This window comes from Mesocricetus auratus, unplaced genomic scaffold (genome assembly GCF_017639785.1).
Source record: "Mesocricetus auratus isolate SY011 unplaced genomic scaffold, BCM_Maur_2.0 Super-Scaffold_100026, whole genome shotgun sequence".
NCBI classification, from domain to species: Eukaryota; Metazoa; Chordata; class Mammalia; order Rodentia; family Cricetidae; genus Mesocricetus; species Mesocricetus auratus.
Window position 1 is genome coordinate 12,969,835 of NW_024429207.1, and position 19,267 is coordinate 12,989,101.

Below are 19,267 nucleotides of genomic sequence, written 5' to 3' on the forward strand. Positions count from 1 at the left end.
AAAAAAAAATCTAATCCCCAAACAGTCATATCCAGCTATGCCCATTCCGTGTATCAACGCTGTGGTCTCAAAAGACATTGGAATTGCCCACGGTCACATAACAAATGAACACAGTTGTGGAGACCTGCACGGCCATAAGTGTTCTTTCACAAGGCCATGTTTTCCTCTTGGGTAACCCTGCAAAGCAAATTCTAAAATCTTCATTCTAGGATGGTAACATATTTAGAAGTATAAAGACTTTGGCCAGCGTTTTGGAGACAAAAATCTAACTAGCGGGGTCAGATGCTAAGGGAGATGTGAAGTTATAGGAGTTTAGCCTTTGTTGCGCCTGCATGTTCAGTTTTAAGAACCCCACACACATCCGAAAACCCTTCTTTATTAGGCAAGGGCTTCCCTATGTAACCTTGCTATTTCTCAGTCAGGTTGGTGCTTTGTTTTTGGACATTTTCCATCACACCTAGGTCAACCATGTTTCCAACGGGCAGCATTTCACACAGTCCTTCACAAAACCCTTCACTCTGTGAAGTCACTTAAAGTGCTACTTTCACCTCTAATTTTGGTAATAACCCTCCCTTTTTCTCCCCAGCAAAGCCTTATCAGTTGTGTTATATTAAAAATAAGTTGTTGGTGTTGTTTTCTGTCATCTCCCATATTCATTATACCCTTCCCTCTTCTGGCTTTGGGTTTCCTGTCCTCTCCTTTTCTAACTCACCTCCACAGTCACTGGCTAAAACACGTCTTCATTTTCATTTGCGGTTGCGTCTTTCCCTCTAAGCCCCGCTACATCCCTTATGCCTTAGTTTCTTTTCCTGGTGCTGCGATAACATATTTTAATGAAAGCAACTTAAAGGAAAAGGTCTTTGTTTTTTGTTGTTGTTCGTTTGTTTGTTTGGCTCATAGTTCCAGGCTACAGACCGTCATGGCAGGAAGTCACCCTGGCAGTAAAGAGCAAAGGATGCATGCCACTTTTCAGTCCCTTTCTCTGTTTATGCAGCCTAGGCTCCCAGCCAGGGCATGCTGTCCCCACCTCAGTTAAGACAGCTGAGATAAACCGGGCGGTGGCGGCGCACGCCTTTAATCCAGCACTCGGGAGGCAGAGGCAGGCGGATGGATCTCTGTGAGTTCAAGGCCGGGCTAGACTGACAGCCTCCAAAACAATACAGAGAACCCCTGTCTCGTAAAACCAAAAAAAAAAAAAAGATAGCTGAGATAATTGTCATTGCCCTCACCCAAGAAATTCTAGATTTTGTTTAACAGTGGACACTATCCATCACTTATTATCTGTAGAGCTTTTGAACTGTGTTTACAATGCTCTGTGTCTTTCTATGGCTAACTTTTCCGACTGAGAATTTCTTAGGGTGATGAGACTGCCCCCGACAACTCATTCTAAATGGCTTCCCTTCCACTATCTCCATCCTTCCTCTCGTGCTTCATGGCCGGTTTGTGTCCCTCATAGAAATCTGACTTTATAATTACTGTTATGTTTGATTTTTGCCTCTGTGACCCCACTTTGCTTTGCTGTCCACTCAGCATGAAAACTGCCTTGTACACCATGCACAGTCAATAAAGGTATGCCAAGAATGGGCAGGTGTCTGTGTGCCATTACAAAACATGGGGAATGAGAAGCTTGCTTTTTTTTTGTTTTGTTTTGTTTTGTTTTGTTTTGTTTTACGAGACAGGGTTTCTCTGTATTGTTTTGGAGGCTGTCGGTCCAGCCCGGCCTCGAACTCACAGAGATCCGCCTGCCTCTGCCTCCCGAGTGCTGGGATTAAAGGCGTGCGCCACCACCGCCTGGCTGAGAAGCTTGCTTTTTTGTTTTTTGTTTTTTTGTTTTTTTACTATTTCAAGGCAGGTTGTTGACATTTACTCATACGGCAAGTTTTAGTGATGGACTACGTGTGTATTTAAAGTTCTGTTCACTGTAATACTTGGATACTCACCTAATGTAGATTTATTTTTGCTGACCAGCCAACAGTGATAACCAAACAGAGAAGACAAGCTAACAGAAAACATAGCCGCAGCAAAGAATAAAAACATAATATGGAACTTGGCTTGAGTATCAGGCAGACCGTTCTACAAGGAAAGACAGAAAACAAAACGTTTGTCAAAGGGATGAATGAGCATCCCCTACATTTACGAATCATCTAGTGTGACTGTTTCCTTTAACTAATTTAGAAATAGAAAAATGACACATAATTTCATGCAAAAATTTAGGGAGGAAAGTAAATACCTATTTCATATTAAATTAAATGCTTACTGGCATGTATATTCCGAAAAGATTAAAGTTGTAATATTTATTTTGCTTTGTACAACCAGATCAAATCCCAGAAAAAGGAAAACAACAAACATGGCAGCATAAACTATACCGGTAGGAAACAAGATCAAAGAAACTATAACTATAACATGGAGTTTTAAATTTACTGCCTGAATGTGTTATTAGCATGCCTCATATTCACAAATGTTTAAATGATTTTAATGATAATGCCAGGAAAAATGAAGGCTGGTTGGCATATTTTAATTCCTATTCTCATTGATACTTTACATTACTTTAAACAACACCATCAACTAAAGGAATACAGGAGACACGCCCCCCCCACATAATAATGCTTCAAGCTGGTAGTAGCATCACAGAAATGATCAACATTAATGGCACCTGTCTAAAATAAATGTTTAAAACCCAGGGGCTGAAAGCAGCCAGCACTGTAAAAACATGTTTGCGCCCACTGTTTGCACATCCAGGAGAGATGGGCTGACCTGAGAAAGAAGGTCTGGGGACCTGGCATCCGTGAAGCGTTAGAGGTGCCTCACATTGTGACATGGTCACCGTGTTTCACGTCCCTGCCGCACTCGCCATTGATACACATGACAAGGACTTAACTGGCAGCTTTTGATAGTAAAGTCTGAACAACAGGAACTTTTGTCCTTCTTGTTCAGACGTATTTGAGGTTTGGAATGAAAACCACCCATAGGAGTGGAGGGCACTGAGATTACAGTCTGGAAGACATTCAGTGGGGATCAGTCAGTAACCAGAAATGGAAGCATCTTTGAATGACAGGAAGCCACCGGGGTATTTCTGTTTCTTAGCAATGAGACTAGCACACAGCAAGTCACTCTTTAGTATTAAATTTGGTGTAAGTCTCACATAAACTACCTAGAAATTCAGAAAATCTTTCTATAATGAAAGGTAATTTAATGAAAGTTCAGTGAGAAAGCAATTTTGGAAAGGAGTAAAATGCTTTTTTTTCCTTAAAAAAATCATCATTTCACGTTCACTAGAAATGATTGTGGAGAGGTTACATACTCCATGCTTTTGTTTTGCCTTGTTCTAGAATATATAGTACCAAAAAAAAAAAAAAACCCTACCTAACGGTTACTAATGGAATATATAATTAAAATTCAGGACATTGCAGACACAATAATTTTAAAGAAAACCCACACATGAGGAGAAAACACTTCAGATTTTGAATACTGAGGGAAAAAATCTGCTTGTCTAGTCAATTCTCATTATTCATGGTAGTTATGCTTCATAAAACTGCCTTGAACAATGGATCCATGAACAACGGGTCCATGAATTCTGGATCTAGGGGAAACACAGGGTTTGGTTTCACTTCTTATAATGCCTTAGGCATCTATTGAACAATTAACAATCTCATTGGATGTGGGGGTTTGCCAGAATGCCCTTTAGTTAATATATTGTATTGACTTATTAATATGGAAATTCTGAACAACAGATTTTGTTCCAGAATTAAGGCCTAGATGAAGCATTACTTTTTTCCATAAGACACATCAGTCTCATTAAGAAACAGTAGATAGCACTTCATCAATATGTTTAAAGGTCATTTTATACCTTTGCAAGATCAACAAAAAGTAAAACAAAGCAAACAAACAGAAAAACAGCAACAAAACACAGAGGCAAACAGACCATGGGAGAGCATAACTTGTTTACAAACCATGAAATGGAAAGGGCGTAGCGAGTGATGCCTTGTCTTCCTCAGCTAGGAATATGCCCGTGTACTGTGCCAATCTGTATGTGTCTAGACACTACTGAAAAAGCTGAGTACCTTGGTTGGAAAGTTACAAACAAATTTGGACAAAGGTGAACGCACAAATGCAGGCTGTGAATAGTGAGGGCTGACAGTTCACAGACTAGCCTGACAAAGTCAGGGTCTCAAATAGCTCACTGCTGAACATTTATAGATAGAAAGGTCACTAAAACGATGACTTACTGTCCAAAATCTGATAAAATACTGTAAATCTGTAGCAGCAATAAAAAGGCAGTACAGTAGAGAATACGCCAAGAAAAGGAGGAAGAATTTATAATTTGAAAATCCAACACAATTGTTCACCCTGCCAATAAAACAAAAGTCTTAATGAGTTAGTGCTTTGGTTTAGGGATAAATACATTTAAACACTGCATAGTTTTGGGGTTATGTTCATTTAAAATTCATTAGCATTTCATTCACAGTGAGTGCATAACATTTCTTAACAGATTTAGAAGGAATTTTTTGTGCTCAGATCTTCCACATATGATATTTTTAATATTGCTTTAATCAATCAGAGTCACTATGCCTCATATACAATGATTACATAAATAAGCACACACCTAAAGGCAGAGAGTTTGTTACAGACCCAACAAAGCCAAGCAGATTTGGGAGAATTCAACTAAGTTCTCTCTCGATTCTACTTCCAACTTTGATTAAGTAAGTTATTCTTTTTGGTTTTATCAAATTGGATGAAGCCCCTAAATTATCGAAGTGTATTAAATGGAAGAATTAAGAAAAGGAGGAGTGGGAGCCAGTTAGACAGAGGGTAACACCCACTTGATATTAGATAGCTATATGATTCCTTCTTTACTGGAAAATAAGCGCTCAGCAATATCTGAAATCCAGCTCTACATTCTATGATTCCAAATATGAAAATTTATAAACCCTAATTCTGAAATTCCTATTCTGAAATCATTATATGACAGGTGGGGGAGACTGGACTCACAACTAAGTATGTTGGCAACACAATACCGAGTACACTTCATTTTGTAGCCATTTTCTAAGTTTTCCCATTTTCCATCAATCAAGGGCATGACTCCATGATCTCCTGTTGACAGCCTCCATGGCTAACTGGAGACATAGATGATGGGATGAAAGACCTGCCTCATAGAGTGTCAGCCTACTGCTCCCTCTCCCTCCCTGTCTTCTTTTCCCAACCCAAGCCCTCCCCATTGACCTTGGCAAGAAACAAAACATTTCATCCTTCCTTACTTAAAAAAATCTATACTCTCATAAATCATGTTTACATTTTGTACCTCAAAAAGCACAAGGCAAAGGGAACAATGGGGAAATTCAGTAATTTTGAACTTAAACGTCTTGTCAACGGAGAAGCAATTCATAAATAAACTAAATTGCATATTGCTTGTTAATGGTCATGCCTGCAGCTTTAGAGGGGTCAACGAGAATGCAAACAGATTTCTGAGATTGTTTTCCATGGCACCGGAATGGAATAATGGCAAGAAAGAATATTGGGAGCAGCCCTGCACAGGCTTCCTTTAATGTGAGCTGTCTCCAAAGAATGTAGGATATTGCCTTTGCTTACTTATGTTATTTTCAAGAATGGATAAATAGAGGTGGAACGCTGGGAGACACTGGGCAGGATGGGTATAAATAAGGACACTTGTGACCTGAGTTACAGTGACTAGCACCTGTTGCTCCTCTTTCTGCAGGAATGCAAAAAGAAGGTTTTTATTAAGAGACGAAGAACATTGTTATAGAAAGATGATTTCAATCAGGTTTTTTTAAACTCCTGATTTTGCTTACTGAAACCCATGTCTATGGCTGCTGGGTTAGCTGGCCACACAAAAACCAAGAATACAGAATGTGGAGAATCAAAACCAAGTATTTCCCCACTTGATATATGTACATAGAAGATTCTGGAAGGTATATTTCAAGATGAAGTAGAGGAAGAGTATTTATCTTGAAACATAAAAATGTACTCTTCACAACAGATCCTGTCAGACATTGTAACTGCCTATTGGAAACTTAGTTTGGCTGGCATCCTGTTGCACTTGGCCAAGCATTCTCCAGAAAGGACAGCAATGAATTTATTGCAGAAATAACATATTTGGGATTATGTTATTTTGGTTTGGTGGAAAGGATAACTGTTTCACAGAAACTGCTTTCTGAATCTGAACTCGACATAGATTTTCAGGTCCCAAACAAAATTAGCTGTGTGACTTTGAGTCCATTCTTCAACCTTGCAGAGCCCCAGGGCAAATGATTTCCACTCCTTTCTGTCATCAGTATATACAGATAACTTTTTTTTCGAGACAGGGTTTCTCTGTATTGTTTTGGAGGCTGTTCTGGAACTCTGTAGACCAGACAGGCCTCGAATTCACAGAGAGCCACCTGCCTCTGCCTCTCGAGTGCTGGGATTAAAGGCATGCGCCACCAATTCCCGGCCAGATAACATATTTTTTTTTTATGTATGGTCTTTAAAACACATTGGACATTCAATACACTGAAGCTAAAATTATATTTGCTTTATTTGAGTAGGTTATTGGATAAGCATATCAAAGTATTATAAATAATAATTCATTAAAATCTTATACTAAAAGTAAAAGCATCCCTTCAATAGAAAAATCCAACAGAATAAACACTACAGAAGCTCTAATTTAGCTAAAAGGACAAGGGTGAGACTGATCTCCTAAATCCTACTAGGTAATTTGAGATGCCAGACAGACCTGCAAATCACTAAATACAGAGCAGACAGGCATTGTTCATCTAACATTTCAAGTGCTCAGAGTCGATACGTGCTCTAAAGTTCAAAAACATATACAAGGCCTGTATAAAAAGGCAGCGAAATAATCTGGTAATATCCTAAACGTCCTCTAACAAATTATATTCACATAACAACTGCGACTGGCATGAAAACAGTTCCATAATATAGTGAATCAAGAAGTGAAACACATCCATCCATCGATTCTGTAGCCACTTATAGTTTTTAAGAGCATATATATATATACATATATATATATATATCCATATGCAGAAGTGCACATGGATACACACAAACCTAAATAGTAGCCATCACAATACTAAAGGTGGGTCTCTGTGATTAGAGAAGAAGTAAAAACAGAAGATGTGAGAACTCTAGAACCACACTATGCTTTATCTGTACTTTTGGGGGGTGTACTATGGACGAACCCAGATCTCATCACATATTAAGCATGCACTCTGCCACTGGAATACATCCCTAGTTCTCTATATGTTTTAATTAAATTCTTAATTATTTTGTGGTGCTAGAGGTTAAACCTAGGGCTCCAGGCATGCTAGACCAGCAACTCTGACTTACTCATCTTATTCAGTCTAAAGTTTTTCTTTAAAAAGTGCGTACTCCATGGCACTGTCACCTGCAGAATATAAGGCCCCTGGCGCCCAGTCATTCACACACTGACAAGACTGCTGACCTCTGCACGGGGCTACAGGGAAGATGGCCATGGGAACAGAGGTAGCACCCTGGGAAATGTCAGTGCAGGAAATAGTTCAATACTTCTGAGATCAAAGACGTTATGCTGCGGGAGCACATTGCTTAAGCGCTGCAGTCTGGCGATCTGCTTTCATCTGTTTAATAGGTTACCTATGGTAGTTTGGAAGATGTTAAATCATCCTTACCATTCTTATTCTGCCATATTCATTGTTGGCTTAGGAAGACTGCTTTAATCATGCCATTGCTTTCTCTTTTTGTACGTTTATGCATCTAACAAGGATGGCAAGGGCTGTGGTACACACTGACCTGGAACAAATGTGATTGTCCCCACATCTATTCTTTACTACCACAATGTTTCATTAAAATGGAAATAAATGGCATCAACTCTCTGCCATAATTATGTTATTACTGCTAATCGTGTTCAGGTTGCAGTAGAAATCTGAATGTCCAGACAGAAGACTGCTCCATCTGAGTTCTCCTCCAGGCAGACTCTGAGGCATAGCTTTGGTACAGGTAGGTAGGTTTGTGTGCTTGTCTTCAGATAAAGAAGGCAAGGAGAAATTGAGATGATGCTTAGGGCTGAGTGCTTCCCCAGCATGTTCAAGATCCAGGGTTTGATCCCCAGCAACGTAAAAAACGAGAGGAAAAACCTCCAGCGAAGCTGAGTTATTAGTCAGGCTTTCACTGGTTGGAAGGATAGTCCTGGAGGTGGTGATGTCCGGGCCTTTCTGCATTGTGAGTTGAATTCTGTATTCAGGTCAAAGAAAGCTCTGATGGGGAAGTAAGGAAACACACTCAGGTTCCCAAGACCAAGGGGTGTCGTCAAACAGAGGAACTGCTTGCTACCAGAATGCTCACACAGCACTGTGGGGTGGGGGGACACTGGGAGATAGGGAAAAGGGGGATGAAAATTTTTAATTGAGGATATTGGTTGGTAGAAAATGAATACGTAACAAAAGAGGGGTTATTCAAACACTTTTTAAAGAAGACACCACCCTCAACATTCTTAGGGAGAATTGTGCTGAAGGAAAGGGAGGGGTACAATGATGAGAGATGTAAACTGCATAACCTTTAATCTTCCCCTACACTGCCAGGCTCCTGGGAAAACCATTTCCAATGCATACTGCAAACCGCCTAGTGTACACTTGACAACGTTCATTTCTCTTCTGTGTGTCATCCCTGGAAGAAGTTAAACTTGTGCGATAATTATGTTACTGCTTGAATTCAGCAATAGTAACCTTAACATGATTAACATGTATATAGAATGAAAAATTATTGCAAGAGTAGGAAAATCAGTCTTTATTAGTGGAGTTCTCAGACAGCCCTGTATAAAGTCACTTAAATTGCTAACTTAAAAATAGTAAAAAGTAAGCCGGGCGTTGGTGGCGCACGCCTTTAATCCCAGCACTCGGGAGGTAGAGGCAGGAGGATCTTTGTGAGTTCGAGGCCAGCCTGGTCTACAGAGCGAGTTCCAGGACAGCCTCCAAAACAATACAGAGAAACCCTGTCTCAAAAAACCAAACCAAAAAAAAAATAGTAAAAAGTATAAATGAGTTCTAAGTAGAAAATTCTGTTTAAATGTATCTGTGTATTTGTATATTTACTATTCTACCCCTCAATGTAATTTCATTTAAAATAAATCATTAAAAGTTTATAGTAAACTTTTATTGAGGTATTATTAACTAATGTAACCCATATAATTAATGTGTAAATATTTACATTTCTGGAAAATATTGAAGTGCATCTGCATTTATATATGTGCATAAAAAGAATACCCTTCGTGCAGAAAAAACATGTTAAATTAACTCTTGTTATAATGCACTAGTCTTAAAATTATCTAATGGAAATTCTCTCAAATGAAGGCTCTTTGAAGTTAATTAAATACTAGAAACTAAACCTGGAAATACCTCTAAGACAAATAAAGTAACATATTAATGAAAAGGTTTGTAAAAAGTGATTAAATTTATACTAAATTAATAACTGATTCAAATTTGTTTCAAGAATAGGTTTATACTCACCATGGACAATGATGATCCATCTTCAAAATACATCTAAAAATATCCAAAAAATAAAACATGACACCTTATGATGTCCATTATAGAAAGAAAACAGAAAATATTTCCAACAGGTCTGACATGTAAAATATTACAAAATTACCTACTTAAAAATAAAATCCAGTAAGAGTAGACATTCTCATCTAACAAGGTACTATAGCTGATTCTAGTTATAACAGAATAATAAAACTTCAAAATGTACATTCTTTAAGATACAATTTCTTTTTAAAAGACAGTCACTGGTTCAAGGCTACTTTGCATTGAAATGTGGAAAATATGTAGATCCACAGAAACTCTACATAAAATGTGCTCCTTACTTTAAATCTTTAGGGCGCATCTTTCTGTTTCTGTCACATATTAAATATGCAACAATATCTAAGTACATGAAGTCAATCAAGATGTCTCTATAAAGACGGAAAACACTCACAGAAGCAACATTTGCTAAGTTGAACTTCCCACATGAGAACTGCTAAAAATGTGCCTGTTATGTCACCGTGAACCTGGGGAAACGGCATTAATTATGGGCATAAGATACACTTTTGTTAATACAGGGACTAATTCCACTCATATATCCAGTGGCCTAAATAGCATGAACTTGGACTGTGGCGATAATCTGGAAAGCAGTAACCCAGTACTGAGTAACACAAACATGAGCATGCAGACATTTGAAAAGCAAAGGTTCCTTACTTATCACAGACGGAACAGTGATGGCAGCGGTCTGGTTTTATAAGTTGGCATCTGTCACAATATCGGATTGCTAGGAACAAAGAGTTCACTTAGTCTTAAACTTAAAAAGTCACTGAAAATTCAGTTAAGTGGCTTTTTATCATCATTCAAGATTTAAGCTCTATAAAGTATACTGAATTTAAATTTGATTTTAAAAAATAGTCAACCCAGTTTAAAGACAGAGAATGAAGACACTTGCTAAAGACAGATTTCTTTGGAGAGATTTTCCAAGAACAGAAGACCTCTTGGAAAAATCGCTGTGTCATCAGTGAATACGGCAAGGCTCTCGAGGGGAAGGTACATTCATTTCCATTGGTCAACAGAAAGTCTCCCTACAATAAACCAATTCATTTCTGTGCATAACTGAGTGGGAATACATCACAAAGACATAGTCTAGAATTTGTAAATGCTCTATTGGTTCCATAAATTGGAAAAGACCTCACATCTCTGCTGATTCTGATACAAGATTAGAAGCAAGTACTTACTGGCAGTAGCATTTCCAATAGAGGACTTTAGTTCTCGAATGTAACGATAGCATCTTTTCGTCCATAGTACAGAGAGCACAGTCTATCTGGATGACTGATTTTTGAGTGCTGTTTCTCTACATAAACCTCACAGGACATACTATATTTCAGCAAACAGTGAAAACCGTGTTAATGTAGACTCAATATGGTTCTAATGTGGGCTTAAGGCAAATGCATACTCAACAGGAATATTAATGAGTCATTTTACATTCCTTGCATGCTAAAACTTTGAAAGCATTTGTGTATTTCCATTTAAGAATTCTGACCTTGATCTAGCCATATTTTAAGCACTCAACAGACAAATGGGCTAATGGCCCATAGTGGGGCAAGCAGAAGTTTAAAGTCACAAAACATGCCTGGGTTAAATCTTGGCAGTAATTATCTACAGTTCATGTGTAACAGCTCTGGATGTTCTGGAACTCACTTTGTAGACCAGGAGACCCTCGAACTCAGAGATCTGCCTGCCCCTGCCTCCTGAGAGCTGAGACTAAAGACGTGTGCCACTACCTCCTGGCTTGTGTGTTGGTTTTTTAAGACAATTACTTAATTAGATGTTAAATTACCTCAAAATATAAGCTAAGTAGGCTTTCTATTAATCTAAGTTATTTATGTAACAGTTTCTATTGAACCAAACATAACTGGTAAAAAAAAGTCAAAGAGATTACTCCTAATGATGTTCTGCTATACTCATAGATTGGTGTCTAGTTCAGTCATCATCAGAGAGGCTTCCTACAGCAACTGACAGGAACAGACAGACACCACAGCCAAACATTAGGCAGAGAGAGAGTCCAGGTCGGAGGTCTTGTCATCAGTCCCTCCCCTTATAGCTTGGGGAACCCCAGGGATGAATTGTGGGAGTCACAGGGCAAGCTGAGCAAGCATAGCTATGGAACCAGCTAAGCAGGGCTCCGTTACAGAGACAGAAGCAGCAATCCGGAGCTCACGTGGGCCTGTGATGCATATTATGGCTGTTGGTTTGTAGGGGACTCCTGACAGTGGGAGTGGGGATGTCTTTGACTCTTTTGCATGCTCTTGGTAACATTTTCCTCCTACTGGGCTGCCTCACCCAGCAGGATATAAGGTTTGTCCCTAGTCTTATTGTATCTTGTTGTGCAATGTTCTGTTGAGGTCACCGGGAGGCCTGCTCTTTTCTGGGGGAGAATGGAATGGAGGAGTGGATCTAGAACAGAGGGGAGGGAGGGGAAGCTACGGTCAGGATATATTGAATGAAAGAAAATAAAATCTAAAATAAAAAGACAGCAATACCTAAATTATATTTTACAGAATTGACACAATTACTGCTTTAATCTTATAAAAAATCTTGCAAAATTAACTTTACATCCTTTGTAGACATTGCTTCCTTAGATATAAATAGGAAGGTGTATAATCAAAATTTTAAAGGTAAATGTTTTTCTACTGCAGATACAGACGTCAGCAGTCCTTACATCATCAACAAGTCACGACAAAGTAGGAGGAACCGAATTAGAGTCAGTTCTGAGATCTTGGTTGGTGCCACAGCGTGACTCATGTTTCCATTCTGTTTTGTGGAACTGTACAGGAAAGATTTAATAGCAACCCAAGAAATAGCATAGCACTTTCCAATAAGAGTCATTACACCTCACCTGGGTGCTGTTCCAACACGCTCATTATCAGTGCTTACCTCCGGACATGGTCCGGGTACAGATGGGAAGGTCTTTGGCTGCTCGCCTCAGAACTTCCTGATGGGCTTCTCCCCTTGGCTCTCTCTCCAGCAATTCTTTCTCTGCATAAGAGAGATGGAACTGAGGAATAAATTTAAATTTTAATCAGTATATTCAAAGGAATGACAACACATTTGTCTGCTCTATTATACCCAAAGGTACTTATAAAATATTGATGGTATTTAGTATAGTCAGAGAGGTTGATAGATTTCAATCTGGGCATGTCTTTTAAGCTCACAAATACCTACTTTATGAATCTTGAAAAAGAATGTGGTGATGATGATGATAGGTATAATAATTATTATACCAATTTCTTCAAGTGTTTTTGCACATAAAGACAACAGGATGTAGAAAATTGCTTATGAAATGAATAATTCTGCCAAGATGTAATCATATAATAAATAAGATGACCCAGTAAGCATGCATGGTTCAAAAGATGGATGGTTCATCTGGATACCATTAGGAACAAAAGCAGGAAAAATCAATTGGATATATATTCTCATTTATGGCAGTTTGAACTTAGGCACGATTGTCACACAGGATTTCCTTTGATACTCAAATTTCTAAGTGTTCATTTTATTACTTATATTGACAGTTTGGCTCAAGCAATTAACCATCCATATTTGTGAAAAACAAAAATTGTTTTGACTCCTACTAGATAATCACATATACATACAAAAGTCCTAAAGTTGGCCCTGTATGAATCCCTATAAATAGGTCCAAAGGGTACATAGCAGATCAACTACAGTGCTGTTCTTTGAAATGGAAAAAATATAAACTCAATCCAATGTCTACCAAAGGGAAGTGAGTAAATAAACCAGGACGAGATACATCTAAACATACTATTGGTGCTTACCCATGGACTACAACAATCCAACTATGAAGGACCATATCTCAATGTCTTGATGAAAGCAGCAACAAGAAATCCTAGAGAACACATTCTCTATAAAGTGTCAGAATCAAGAAGCTAGACAGCCTCTATATTATCAATAAGGGCACACTCATGTGTGATAAAATTATAAAGAAGAAGGGAATAATGGCATCATATATGAAAGGGAAGTTCTACCTTGGAATAGGGTAGAGCTATTTGTTCTCCCTTCCCCCACTTCCTCCTGCAGAAGTTTATGATATGCAAAGTCCTGTCAGTTCACAGATTAGGAGATGCTGTCTGTACAGATCTGAAAGAACTGAGCATCTTGAAAAGTAGAGCTGGGGACTCCTGATACATTCTCCAGCCTCCAGATGCCACAGCTCTTCATACATCCTGGTTTTGCTTCTGTCACACTAGTTTTATTTTATTTTTTTTACAGAGTACATTAGATTTACTTATCAAATTGAAAAAAATACTGTAAAGTTTCTAAATTTCCTATATGGCTAATCACTAAGTTTCCTATATTGATATCTTACAGTAGGATTCCACATTTAGCACTTTTGTAAAAGTGCTAAATGCATTTATTGACTAAAGTGCATAACATAAAGTTCAGCATAGGTATTCAGATTTTCTATTTTGGAATATCTTTTTCTACTATATAGTTTTTCTACTCCATATATCTGCATAATACAGGATTATGAAAATCCCATAGTATTTTCAATTTTTCATATGCCCTCAGGTTCAGTTTAGTCTCGGCAGTTTCTCAGATTTTCCTCCATTTGTTTCTACTTTCCTTTTCTCGTTTCCTGGTTCTGAGTAGTGCTGCTGTTGTGCAGAGGGTCCATTTAATCACAACTTTTCTGATTTTTTGTCTCCTGATATGATCGAGGGTTATGGATCTTTAGGAGGAAAACTGGCATTGCTGGCATGATGGGACCTATCATATAGTGAAGGGAGGGTTCAGTTTTTTGTTTGTGTAAGATTTATTTTGTGTGTACGGGTGTTTTCCTTCAGGGACGCATACGTCGCACTTGCATATCTGCTACTTTCAGAGGCCAGAGAATGGCGCCATATCCCCTAGAACTGGAGTTATGGTCGAATGTAAGCTACCATAGGGGTCCTGGGCACTAAACCTCTTGAAGAATAAGTGCTCCTCACCACTGAGCCATCTCTCCAGCCCAAGGGAGCTTTTTGTCAGGGGTTTCTACTGTACACTTCCTCAGTACTTCTCTTTTCCACCCTGTACTCCTTGGAGGGAACTTGTTCATATATGAGACACGTGGATTTATACCTCCAGCCCTAAAAGATGAAGATGCATAGAAATTATTTAGAAGTCTTCTGTTGGATAGATATTTCTATTACCTATTTACCAATTTGAGCTGGAGAGATGGCTCAGCCATTAAAGGCTAGGCTCACAACCAAAAAACTGACTTATTTACCAATTTACTCAAATATTTATTTCTTTAAATGGTCTCGTAGATGTTTCTTTCATGCCCAGAGACTTCTGCTGCTCAAATCATTTGCCGTTTCTCACTGGGAGTTCTTCTGTTGGCTCTTGTGTCCCTCTGACAATCCTCTCCCTTGCGTTTTGTCTGAGCATTTCCATATTTTCCGGTAGTAAAAGATGTCCCTTGGCTCATTTTCATTATTCCTGCAACTCCTAAAAGTAAACATTTCTCCAGAATGCCTGCCTTCTTCCTACTGGTAAATGTAGTAGGAACCAAGATCTGAGGCCATCTATAGTTTCCAGATTAAAGTGGAGCTCAATTTTAACCACAGACACAAAGAGAAAATCATCATTTGTATTTTAAGAAGCAGAAAACTCACATAAATACATTTTCTTTTCTGTTAGTTGCCTTTCATCTAAGACACACACACACACAGTTTCTCTCTCTATCTCTGTCTGTGTCTCTCTGTATCTGTTTTTGTCTGGCTGTCTCTCCCTCCCCCCCTCTCTCTCTCCTCACTAGAATCTAAAATGTGGAAGTAAAAACATAGAACAGTTTGCCTTCTAAGTTGCTAACAGAGATTTCATAACAACAAGAAATGCCAAGAGTCTGATATAACTAGTAGAACTGAAAATTACTGCAGTCCTTTTGGATAACAATTTGGAAAGAAACTGAAATTTTCTTGATTTAGTAATTCTATATAGAAGAATCTTTATTAAGGAAATAATTTAAAATGTAGGTAAAGTTCTACATGCAAACACACTAATATCAATACCATATATTATATGAAGTTGGGTTAGCATAAAAATTTTAAATTGGGGGTATCATTACTTCAGTCATTACATATTTCAAGGAGAACATTATGCTGTTATGAAAATTAGCAATATGGGCTGGAGGGATGACTCAGTGGTTAAGAGCACTTGCTTGCTGTTCTTTCAGAGGACCCAAGTTCAGTTCTTAGCATCCATGCCAAGTGACTCAGAGACACCTGTAACTCCAGTTCCTGGGTGTCTGACACCCTCTTCTGGCTTTTTCAGGGAACTGTGCACCCCCCCACTGATATAAACTAATATCTACCCCACACAGTTATCTGAATACCCCACCCACACACATATAAATATACTTTTGTATAAGACAACCACCCAGCAAAATCTGATCAAGTTTTAAATTCATTGTCATTAATGTCTATGCTTGTCCTATGAGGTTTGCTGTTTTTGATGGTATAGTTAGAGAAACCCTCAACATGATACTGCAAATGTGTACATGAGAGATGATACCCTGGCTCAAAGTGGGAAGAGAAAGGGCATGAGCTCACACTGTAGGCATCAGCCAAAGTTGTAGCCTGAAGCTAAATTGCTAACTGTAAATAAGATGGAGGAAGAAGAAGAGTCAAGGCTGACTCTAAAGTTTTCGGTCTGGAGAATCGAAGATGTAACTGCCATTTCTGAGATAGTACCACTTTAAGAATATGGTTAGAAAACTGAGTAGAAGACCCAAATATTTTCAGATACATTGAATTTGAAAATTTTGTCTGTTGCCAGAGAGAGAGTTTTGATGAGTCTGGAGCTAAGGAGAAGGGTCTGGGCTAATGTATTAATTTGAGAGTTATACCAATGAGATACTATATGAAATTATAAAGTTAAATGGGATCACCAATGTAGATACATTTGAAAAAAAGTCTGGAAACTGAACTCTGGGTTAATTCCGTGCTTGATAATTTCAAGAGATAATTGCTGCTGGTACAGATGCAAACTACATTTTTTTTAATAAGAAAGGGGAAAGAATACTATAGAAAGAAAAATACAGAGATGGTACATTCAGGAAGCCGTGAGAGTTAAGAGTTACAAGAATCTAAAGCAGAAAGCCAGAGACCCAGACAAGGATAACTGTTGCCAGGCAAGAGAGACCAGATTTCCCTCTGGGGGAGTATGTGCAGTCACAGAGCAGACACACAGTAGATTAAAATGTTAAGTTTCTCTTTAGATGGAATACCCTAGCTTCAAGGTGGAGGGCAAAGTCTTGCAGGGTTCTGGGAAGGGGGTACATGTAAGACATAAACACCATGAAAATTTTTACTCTGTCAGATAATGGAGATGGTAAGAGGGAGGGGCAAAGAAAGAGAAGTAGGGCATAGCGAGCGATTTAGAAGATAGAGACAGAGAGACATACACAAAGAGAAAGAGTGAAGGAGAGATGGACAGAGTGAGAGACAGAGACAGACAGACAGCCACCAGGCTCCTGGACTACATGACCAAGTAGACAAATGGCAGAGACAGGCGTGCTATGGTTTAGGGAATGACAAAGTAGCGATCTCTGTTTGTATATAAAGTGTCACTGGACTGACCAAAGTGGAAAGTCTGACAGAGAGACACATCTAGAAGCCCTCAGAAGAAATCAGAGCTGGGGACAGATGGGAAAATTATCAACACAGAGGTGGTCGGTAAGCCACCTGAGTGGATGAGATCATTCATCCATATGATAGAAGTCAGCATCTTCTTCCAAACCAACACAAAGGCCAAGACACTGTGAGAGAGATCGTGAAGAAGGCCTGAACACTATATGAGGAAAGGGAAAACACATAGAAAAGGAGAAGCTAGTGGAGAGTCGAAGAAAAGATGGCTTGTGAAGCACTCTAGTCTACACATACCATCATTTCTGTGCAAATGTATGTGGTTTGGCTTTCACACCCTCCTCCAGGCTAAAAGCATGGTTACTGGCCTCTGTGGTCACAGATGCATTTCAAACTGATCGCTTTGGAGAACAGTCTACGGTGATGTCTTTTCTTTTTAACCCAACCTACTAAAAATATGTTATGATATGAACAGCAACATAATTTAAATTTAACAAACACATACTGGCGTAAATGCCAAGAATGCAAAAGTGTGTAAGATACCATTCCTCGCTCTTAATCACTTAACCAAATGAGAGACCCAGAAATGAACAGCCTAATATATTCAAAATGCAAATTTAATTTAGTTACATGCTTCCACTTATTTACTTAAGACCTTAGGTACTAAAGACTGCTTGTTGTCCCCAATAACCACTCCTCTCTTTAATGGCTGACATGACCATTGAGGATAACAATGGCATTCCCAGGCTTCCATGCGAGATGTGGTCACATAATGAAGTCATTTAAATGCAAGTGGAAATGGAATCAGTAACTTGAAGAAAATGTCACTGAAGAGAAAAGGCTCCTGTTTCCTACTGCCTGTGGCCTGCTGGCTGTGATATATTCATAATGTCTGGAATTATAGCTAAATCTTCAGCCATGTAGTGTGGCTCATGGAATCAAAACATCACAAGAAAGACAATAAGAAAGAAGGAGTCTGGATGTGTAAAATTTCTGGACTAGCTATAGATTTCTTGAACACAGAGAAAATGAGTTAAGCAATTTATTGCTGTTCCTGGTGACTGACAGACAACTAATATGTGTTTAAAATAATAATTAGTATGGAATTGTGTCAAATTGTCTTCTATCTATCTATCTATCTATCTATCTATCATCTTTCACCTATCTCTTACTGATCCATCCAGATACACAGTAAAAAGAAATGCATAGAAGATTTGCTAGAATAACTCTATCAGATACAAAAATAAGTACCTAGTGAAAATTCCAGTGTTTATTAACATATACAGATTTTTAAAATTCAAAAACATCACTGTATTCAATAATTTGTAACAACTAATGAAAAGAAGGATATTCATTTTCAGAAGTCAATATTACCAATTGCTATATGTAGGATAACTTTGCTAGTAAGTGCTTTAACTTACTTCTTTTGAAGGATTCATGGGCAGTGTAAAAATGGTTTTCCAGTACGACCAGACAAACATTGCAAAAAGCAGATGATAAGCCATGAGGCACACAACTAAAAGGAGAGAAACATAATCATCACTGTAATATGCAAACTTTGACTCTGATCATGGGATTCACAAAATATTCAAATTAACAACGATGCTACACTATAAATAGTATTTATGTCATATCCAGATAAGTGCAACTCTTTGCATAACAACCTGCAGTCAAGAAGGTATTTTAATATCTCTAAATCCATCCTTATATCTACATCCATGACTAGAGCCTCCCCCATGGGTACATAGGCCCACCATTTTGCGAACTGGCTGGGCAGATCTTTCCTGAGTTGTGGAAATGGGTGGCTATATAAGAGGAAATCCAATATTCACCAAATGTTCAGACTCTCAGGCTTTATGAACTTTGCTTAATGGGAGGCAGAGAAAGCAGCTCCCATCTGAGAAGCCGTTTGTCTGTTTGCTTAGCTCTGGTTGACACTGGTGGCTCTCTTGGTTAGAATGACAACATGTAAACAGGGGCCATCTGGTGGAAGTGATTTCTGCCTGTGGGGGTTCTAATGCCTGATTTAGTACACAGGACAACTGTTAAGTAAAGCGTCCTGAGTATATATGTTTTGATAAGAAAAACTCACTTTGTATGTTCTTTTAATGGCTGGAA

The 19,267-nt window shown here is 38.5% G+C and overlaps 1 protein-coding gene across 2 annotated transcripts in view; it reads right to left on the reverse strand.

The window, feature by feature from the left end:
* Zdhhc2 (zinc finger DHHC-type palmitoyltransferase 2) overlaps positions 1 to 19,267 on the reverse strand; it is a 56,307-nt gene that overhangs the window by 14,422 nt on the left and 22,618 nt on the right. Inside the window, exons 3-8 of one of the 2 annotated variants that reach the window (XM_013110862.3) lie at positions 18,571 to 18,665; positions 12,441 to 12,561; positions 10,218 to 10,287; positions 9,495 to 9,527; positions 4,227 to 4,347; positions 1,941 to 2,073 (exon numbers count right to left, since the gene is read on the reverse strand). In XM_013110862.3, the coding sequence (XP_012966316.1) occupies positions 1,941 to 2,073; positions 4,227 to 4,347; positions 9,495 to 9,527; positions 10,218 to 10,287; positions 12,441 to 12,561; positions 18,571 to 18,665 (573 nt within the window). The remainder of the gene's footprint in view (positions 1 to 1,940; positions 2,074 to 4,226; positions 4,348 to 9,494; positions 9,528 to 10,217; positions 10,288 to 12,440; positions 12,562 to 18,570; positions 18,666 to 19,267) is intronic. The other variant, XM_040731821.1, reaches the window with a different exon arrangement.